Source organism: Lagopus muta, chromosome 3 (assembly GCF_023343835.1).
Source record: "Lagopus muta isolate bLagMut1 chromosome 3, bLagMut1 primary, whole genome shotgun sequence".
NCBI classification, from domain to species: Eukaryota; Metazoa; Chordata; class Aves; order Galliformes; family Phasianidae; genus Lagopus; species Lagopus muta.
In genome coordinates this window covers 9,111,873-9,120,853 of record NC_064435.1, presented here as the reverse complement: position 1 = coordinate 9,120,853, position 8,981 = coordinate 9,111,873, and the positions used below count along the sequence as shown (strand labels likewise).

Here is an 8,981-nt window from a genome sequence, read left to right as displayed (position 1 = left end):
TATATCATTATATTGATGATCTCCTGTTGACATCCGACTCACTGGAGGTAGTAGGACAGGCAGCTGATTCATTAACTGCCTATTTGCAACAAAGGGGATGGGCTATAAATCCCCAAAAGGTGCAAGGTCCAGGCCTGTCCGTAAAATTCCTGGGGGTGGTTTGGTCAGGAAAGACCAAAGTGCTACCCAGTGCTGTTATAGATAAGGTTCAGGCATTTCCAGTCCCTACAACATCAAAGCAGCTGCAAGAGTTTCTAGGTATATTGGGTTATTGGCGTTCCTTTATACCTCACCTAGCGCAGCTGCTAAGGCCATTATACAGACTCACAAAAAAGGGGCAGCTATGGGACTGGGGGAAAGCCGAACAGGATGCTTTCCAACAAGCAAAACTGGCAGTTAAACAAGCTCAGGCATTGGGTATATTCGATCCTACCCTCCCAGCCGAGTTGGACGTTCATGTTACTCAAGACGGCTTCGGTTGGGGCCTGTGGCAGCGCCAGAGTTCTGTTCGGACCCCCATTGGTTTCTGGTCTCAGGTTTGGCACGGAGCAGAAGAAAGATACAGTATGATTGAAAAACAGTTATTGGCTGCCTATTCGGCATTACAGGCAGTAGAGCCAATAACTCAGACAGCTGCAGTTATAGTCAAGACCACTCTGCCAATTCAGGGGTGGGTGAAGGATCTGACCCACCTTCCTAAGACAGGGGTGGCCCAAGCACAAACAGTGGCACGATGGGTCGCCTATCTCAGCCAAAGGAGCAGTCTGTCTTCATCCCCCTTGAAAGAAGAACTTCAGAAGATCCTAGGCCCAGTTACATATCACAGTGATGCACCAAAAGAAATACTGGTCGCTCCACCAGAGAAGAGTCCCGTTCACGAGGGAAAATATCCTATCCCTGAAGATGCCTGGTACACAGATGGGTCCAGCAAGGGCAACCCGAGCAAGTGGAGAGCAATAGCATACCATCCTTCCACCGAGACAATCTGGTTCGATGAGGGGGATGGTCAGAGCAGCCAATGGGCAGAACTGCGAGCCGTGTGGATGGTTATAACCAAGGAACCCGGTGATGGTATCCTGAACATCTGCACAGATAGTTGGGCTGTGTACCGGGGGCTCACTCTCTGGATTGCACAGTGGGCCACCCAGGAATGGACTATCCACGCCCGACCGATCTGGGGCAAAGACATGTGGTTAGATATATGGAATACGGTCAAACACAGGACTGTACGTGTCTACCATGTTTCTGGTCATCAGCCCCTACAGTCACCGGGAAACGATGAAGCCGACACATTGGCCCGAGTTCGATGGATTGAGAATTCACCATCTGAGAACATCGCCCGCTGGCTACATCAGAAGCTACGGCATGCTGGACAAAAGACAATGTGGGCAGCTGCTAAAGCATGGGGACTGCCCATACAACTATCTGATATCGTCCAGGCATGCCAGGATTGCGACGCTTGCTCCAAGATGAGACCGAGATCGTTGCCCGAAACAACAGCCCATCTTGCTAGGGGACACAATCCTCTCCAGCGATGGCAGGTCGATTACATCGGGCCCCTTCCTCGTTCCGAAGGGGCAAGATATGCCCTGACCTGTGTCGACACTGCAAGTGGGCTACTGCAGGCCTATCCAGTACCGAAAGCAAACCAGGCATATACCATCAAGGCACTCACTAAACTGATGTCTGCCTACGGGACACCTCAAGTCATCGAGAGCGACCAAGGGACTCATTTTACTGGTGCAACGATACAGCGCTGGGCAGAAGAAAATAACATCGAATGGCGATTCCACCTGCCATATAATCCAACAGGGGCAGGCCTCATCGAACGTTATAATGGTATTCTTAAGGCTGCCCTGAAGACAGACTCCCAGTCCTTGCAGGGGTGGACAAAAAGACTGTATGAAACCCTGCGGGACCTGAATGAAAGACCTCGAGATGGCAGACCCAGTGCCCTGAGAATGTTGCAGACGACATGGGCCACCCCGCTTAGGATCCAAATTACGGGCACTGATCATCAGGTAAGACCCCAAATTGGTAATGAAAATAATCTTCTGCTCCCTGCCCCTGAAAACTTAGAGCCAGGTACCCATAAAATAAAATGGCCCTGGAAGGTGCAGGTAGGACCCAAGTGGTGTGGCCTACTTGCACCTTGGGGGAGACTATTGGAGGTGGGAGGCTCAGTAGTCCCTCCAGTAATAGGTACATGGCCTACTGATATTATGGTCAACACTCCGATCTTTATTGCTAAAGGGACCCCCATCATGTCCCTATGGCAGATCAGGACACCTCCTTTGGTGCCTGATATCGTTATGCAGCCGCAGATATCCGGCAAAAAGGTGTGGTACAGGCGGCCAGGACGTGCCCCAGTACAAGCGGAAGTGTTGACCCAAGACAGAAATACGGCCTGTATCTTGCCCTGGAGAGCAGACCTTCCCCTCCTGGTACCTGTAAAACATCTGTATTACTCCCCGTGAGTCTGTGAGCCTTCAGGACCACCGGAAGGAACAAAATGCCATCAAGCGTTCCAGTGTTGCTGTCAGATCACGTACAACACCCGGTGATGGTCTGCATGGGACTGATGGAACATAGAATGGACTTGCACCTCAGGACCTCATGCCTCCAGGCACATCATCGAGCACTGGCCCATAGAAGAGTATGGACATCCACTAATCATCACTTGTCTTGAACTGTACCAACATACGTCGCGATAAAATTGTATAAGCGTCGCGATATACCGGATCTCTGTATTAGGGAAAGCTTACCCTTTTGTTAACCTGATCATTGGTTCACGCCGTGAAGGGGTGGAGTGTATGGGAACTGCTGAGTCACGGCCTGAACCTCTGATTGATCACCTGAGGTGAGCCATGAGTCAGCCAGAGGAGCACAGGTGAAGGCAATTCACCTGTGCTGCCGGAAGGGGTGGAGCCAGGCTCCACCCCTCCTGGACCTATTTAAGAGCTGGCTACCAGAGGGGAAGGATCTCTTCTGGAGATCCTCCTCTTTGATATCTTCTAGTGAGCTCAACCCAAGGGTAAGCTCTTCTACTTATTCTCTTTTGTGATCCCTGTTTGCTGTGCCTTACTCTTTTGATTATATTGTAATTATAACATCTTGGTTATACATATTGCAATTATAACATCTTGGTTATACATATATCAATAGTATTAGTTAAGCTTGCTCAAGTCTATCCTTTCTTTGTGCCAGCAAACTGCACAAGCCCTCAGGATGTCATTAGGAGAATGCTCATGACCAAGTTGCTGAATATCCAGAAAGAGAGAGACCCCAAACACAGCTCTGCAGGTGCTAACAGTCATCGGAATGGGAAATTAACAGGTCATGACAGTGTTTTTCTCAAGTTGTGCTGTATGCCTGGATCAAGAGAGCAATTTCTTTATGTGGAATTTAGTCTCTTTATTCTCACATACGATACATTATTTCTCACTTACTTTCATTTTCTTTCATCGCTGGGGAAAAGAAAAGATTAAAGCAAATCTTTGACAGGCAGCAGAGAGAGAAATACAGAGAGAGAAGAGTATGACCCCCTCCTTACTACAACCTCTATTCAGGTAGTTGTTGGGAACAATAAGCTCTCCCTTGAGCCTCATCCTCTTCAGATCACCAGGTATGTATTCCTTCTCTCTGACTGTGTTGTTTAAGGTATAAAATATTATTGGCCCCAGTGTCACACTCTAAAGGACGTTACTTGTGACCAAAGCCTCATAGGAACTTTCCCAGTCCTACTGAGGTGATCATGCTCTGATTAGTTTCCAATGCTACCACTATATCTAGCATCAGTGATCGTCCCTGTTCCTTCTTCAGGGAAGTAAATTACACTAAATAAAGGGACATTTCCCAAGTCATAATCACTGTTTGGACACTGATCATCTGAATCCTTCACTTTTTCTTCATTATCAGTTCTTTAATGAAAACTGTAATAAAATCTGTGAAATGTAATAGCACTGTACAGAAAGGATAAAATTTCCAATCATGGAAAACCTGGCTATATTTTAATGCTGGTGGAAAATATTAAGAAAAAGAAAATAAAAAGTAAGAAAATGTGACCATATGTGTATACAGCACACCTACAATCCATATCATATTTCTAACTACTTTTTGTTTTGTTTCTCCATTGAAAAGCAAATGAAGTTGGCCGTGTTCTTTGCAAAAATCTTGATCAAAGAGCACCTGTTATTTCCTTCTAAAATGCCATTTGAATTGTAAGAATTAAACAATGACAAGCAGTGTGATAAAAAATCATAAATCTGTGTATAAAGTGGCTTACTGCAGACATGAACTCAATAGACCATTCACCTGTTCTAAGAGAATAAAATTGTCCAAGAGAAGACTTTATTCAAAACTTTTATTTTATAACAAATAAGATCTTGGACTGAAGCCATACACATTTGCTCTCCAAACCTTCTCACATCTGCATCTGCTACTTACACCTTTATTGCAGAACAGAATTCACCACTTTGATGCTTTTAATGGATTTTTCCAGCAGAGGCAATACTGCACAACATTCAGGCTTGTGTTCCAGTGATTTAACAATGATGTATACAGCAATGGCCAGTGGCAGTCTGGGACCTAAGTAGATGAGACTGTCAGAACAAAAGAAATGGCACTTGCAGCATTATTTTCTTTTTTCCTAAATGACTACTTATTTTCTTCCTTAGGTAAGAAAATTGCAAGAGAGAAAATGTACTTTGGAAAACAATTACTGCTGCAGGCTAGAAAGTATCAGCGCAATGTGCATGTACTGCAGATTTCTTTCCCTGACTGAATTTTGATCTGTTTGCAGTATTTCACGTTCCTCTAGACCACATATCAGAGAAAAGAGAGAAGAAGCAAACAAGCAAACAAAAGAAGTCCCCACACCAGTTGGAAAGAATACCTCAACTTCAGAGAAGGCACTGCTAACCTCCGTATGAATATGGAGATTGGATATTAATCTACTTGAATGTTTCATAAAACCTAATACCAAGTAGGATTTAATATTTTTAAACAACTGGAGTTAATATCCTTGTAAAATTTCAGATTATTCTTAAAATTTTGGTTACATCTACTGGGGAATCCTTGCTTTGGAACTTCCACCTCTGGAAGCAATCATACCTTCTAACTATAGGCATCTGTATGTGCCAAAGTTAGAACATCTTTGGATCTCAGTAGCTGTATGGAGATTAAATGAGTCACTGATTGTGAACACATATGCTTTCGGCTCAAGCAGTGCATCAACAGTTGGAATAGCTTACTTTTCTCTGTTTATGCACTGAGAGAGAAAACAGAGAGTTGTGCATCCTAGTGTAGACTACTGAATTTGATGGCTGCTGTAAGGGGGTGTGATATTGTTTATTGATATGAGTGGGGCTCATCAGACCATCTGCAAACATCTGCACTTGGCCTGGTCATCTCTACTGCTTGCATACCTCATCACAAAGAGATGTCTCAAAGTGAACACACAAATTTTTCTGCTGAAGTGCTCTGTTTCTCCAGTGACTACATCAGGATTTTAAATTCAGAGACAGTTTGGTTTTTTTTTTTTTTTTTTTTTTTTTTTTTTTATGATGGGGACCTCTAAAGTTAAATAATACAAAGTTCATCCTGTATATTTGGCATTAAATTCCTTAGTTAATTCTTAGCCATTTTTTGTTAGCTAATTTACAGACAGAGTGATCTAATCAGAAACATGGTTCCCAAAACAGTTATTTATCAGATGTGATATTTTCAATATTTAATGATCTATGCTGAACAACATGGGTTAACCTTTTCTACTTCCACCGTGAGAATAAGATTTAAAACTGCACATCCATTAACAGGTTAGTGATTAATGTATACTAGACTTGTTTTAGATAATTATAGATCATCAGAAAAAAAAAGACAGCATAATTTCTGAAATAATTATATGGGAGCTTCATTCATCTACTCACACAGAAAGCTAAATATTAACTGATGTAATCCATAGATTTTTTTAAAATAAAATTTATCAAATTTGGATACAAAAATGGGAGCATAACATCCATATTCAGAGAACTAAATGATTTATTTAAGTGCTTAGAAAATTAGAAAATCTGCTGCCAAAAATCAGAAAAATGGCTGCTGCCAATTACATACATATCCAGTGGGTATGTACAGGGTCTGAAAATTCTGCTGTCTGTGCTGGGGAACTAATCTCCATCCAGGGAAGCAATACCAGCAGAGAAAGATTTTCAGGTAGGCCATGGAAATCACTTCCATCTCAGTAGATGCCTCTACAAGCAAACAGGTCAGAAAACTTTAACCTCAACTATTGGAGTAATGCACTTAATGCCTTAATGTAAGGCACTTTAGAGCTCTCTGTGGTCTGTTACAGTAATGAAGATTGCTGGTAACATTTAATATCTTCAGTAAAACATTCAATCTCTATGGAACTGTAACTGTGCATAAAAGGCTGGAGAATGAAGGAATGCAGCACATACCTCAGGCAAGTGAGATCAACTTAAGTTTGCTAGAAGTAATGGAAAAAAAGGCCAAAGGTAGAGCAGTGCACTGCACTTTGCTTCCAGGAGTATCTTGCTTACCTGTGTAATCTCTCACCAAAAAGGAAGGGGCTTGGAACATTCTGCTAAGGGGAAAATTTCATATGTAAGTAGAGCTACTGCCATCACTGCAGAATAAAGCAATCGTTATTTCATACTACACAGACATATTATTATGTAATTTAGTCTTGGGAATCACAAAGAAAACACTATCTTTGCGGGCATTTCTGTGGTTACTGGTAGCCTTCTATCATAAATCACTTTTTATATCACTGGAGCTTTATATCATTTTCATAACATTTGATTTATGCTTGTTGATTATTAGCATTACATTTACAAATCCAGTTCATAGGTAAAATAAAAGCAAAATCTCCTTCATTTCTGGGGTTACACAAATATTTCATCCCTCACTATCCCCTTGGCCCTTTTCTTCCACTGCCTAAGGTTTACATGGCATTTCTGTTTGTCAGATCAGTGAGTATTTCCCAACTATCTCTACAAGGGCTTCTCTGAAAATAATGCATCCTATTTTATTATTTTGGCCTACAACATCAGAGGTGGATGCTGGTGACATGGGAGTAGAGATTGAACTTTCCCACCAATATTCCATTACATTTTTTGCCATATGACAGATGGCACGAGAGGGGCAGTGTGACAGAATGGTGTCTGACGTGGAAGTGCGTATGGGACAAAGTTGTGTCATTGAATTACTCCATGCAGAAAACAATGCACCCACTGACTTTCATCAGTGCTTGCTGAATGCTTATGGAGATCAAACAGTGGATGTAATTGCAGTGAGGCAGTGTGTGGTGCATTTCAGTAGTGGCGATGACAACAGTGGGTCATCTCCACTGGGGTACATTTTTAAGAGTGCAGCATGCAGGCTCTTCTTCATTGCTGTCAACAGTTAATAACTAATAGTGATGACAGTTGAAAATGAATGTTTTGCAGCTGAGAATTTACTCTATCAAATAGTGTTCCTGTGCTCTTTGTATCTATTGTAGTTTTCATGGAAATAAACAGGAAGCATTATTTCCAGGGCAACCTAAGTATATTAGTAAATTAAAAAGTGCCAGGGAACAAAATTTCTGAGATATTGTTCCCTGTATTTATAAACTATCATTATTGCCTGCAGCAAAGTGTTTTCCTATGCCAACTCGCATTTTCTCAATGTCTGTGAGGCTTGTGTAGATCATGGATCATTCCCAGTCAGCAATTTGGATGCAAGCCTTCTCCAAGATCAATAAGCTTAGGTGTACAGATATAAACAAATATTAATCTGATATGTCAGTGACATAGAACAGCCATCATTCATTTAATTCAATAGTAAAGAAGTAACCCTGCAATCTGAAGAACAGCGATGTCTATGCCACCTCAGAAAAGACCTTCAGAATGCAGAAGAGAAAACATAACCTTCAGAGTTCAGAAAAGAAAACATAAGAATTACAAGTTATAGGATTGATACTGTAATAATATGAAGCCATATATCTGTGAGGAAGTTGCCCAGAGAGGTTGTGATGTCTCTCTTCCTGGATGTATGCAAAAGGCATCTGGGTATGATAATAAGCAACCTGCTCTGGTTCGCCAGATCAAGATCAAGGACACCAGCTGACCGATTGGTTGAGACTTCCATCTGGCCTAGCTGAAGGTATCATGTTTTTTCTGCTTAAGGAGACTTTTAGGGGGATTTCAGAGAGCTTTGAAAGTATCTACATAAAAGTCCATGAATGTCCCCATACCAGCTCCTCAGAAGTATATTAGTAAGGGTTGCAACTAAGCAACTCTTACTAAAAATTTAAAACAGTTTTTTTGTTTGGTTTGTTTATTTGTTTGTTTGCTTTCCTTATCGTGTATCCATAGAACATAAGCAGTGAACATAACCAGTTTCAGTGTCTCACCATCCTCACAGGAAAGATTTTATTTCTAATATCTAGTCTAAATCTATGTTCTTCCAGTTTAAAGCCATTTCCACTCATCCTGTCATTAATCATTAACCTGACCAAATAACAATCAGATAACAAATCCATGACTGACCACTCTTTCCATGCAGTGTTCTTTTGCACATCTTTTTTCTGTTCATGTTCAAGAATATCTTTATCCCACACCTTGTGACATTTCAAAAGACTTTAAATATTTTTGGTCCTTTATGGCTAAGACAGTTACTTAAATTGTTTAGTTTAAGATTATGTCTGTATTTGTACTGCTCTTTAGATGAAGCATCTCCAGATACCATGCAAACACTATGATATTTCAAGATTTGCAATAGTCAAGTTCACGTTAAAAATAATTAATTACCATTCAGTGCAAAACTAGTCAGTAATGACTTTTTTTTTTTTTTTTTTTAAAGTCTGCCCTCATCTACTATTATTTTACCATTTCATCTGATCATCTAGCTTAGGTATATCTTTTCGAAAATTCTCAGAATAATTTCTTCCAGAATCTGTTAAACCTGATTGACTATACATT

The 8,981-nt window shown here is 41.3% G+C and overlaps 1 protein-coding gene across 1 annotated transcript; it reads left to right on the top strand.

The window, feature by feature from the left end:
• The first annotated feature begins 1,424 nt into the window (after positions 1 to 1,424).
• On the top strand, positions 1,425 to 3,152 carry LOC125690993 (uncharacterized). The gene has a single exon (XM_048939836.1). It carries the CDS (start codon positions 1,470 to 1,472, stop codon positions 2,475 to 2,477), a length of 1,008 nt encoding a protein of 335 aa, XP_048795793.1. The 5' UTR covers positions 1,425 to 1,469; the 3' UTR covers positions 2,478 to 3,152.
• The last annotated feature ends 5,829 nt before the right edge of the window (positions 3,153 to 8,981 follow it).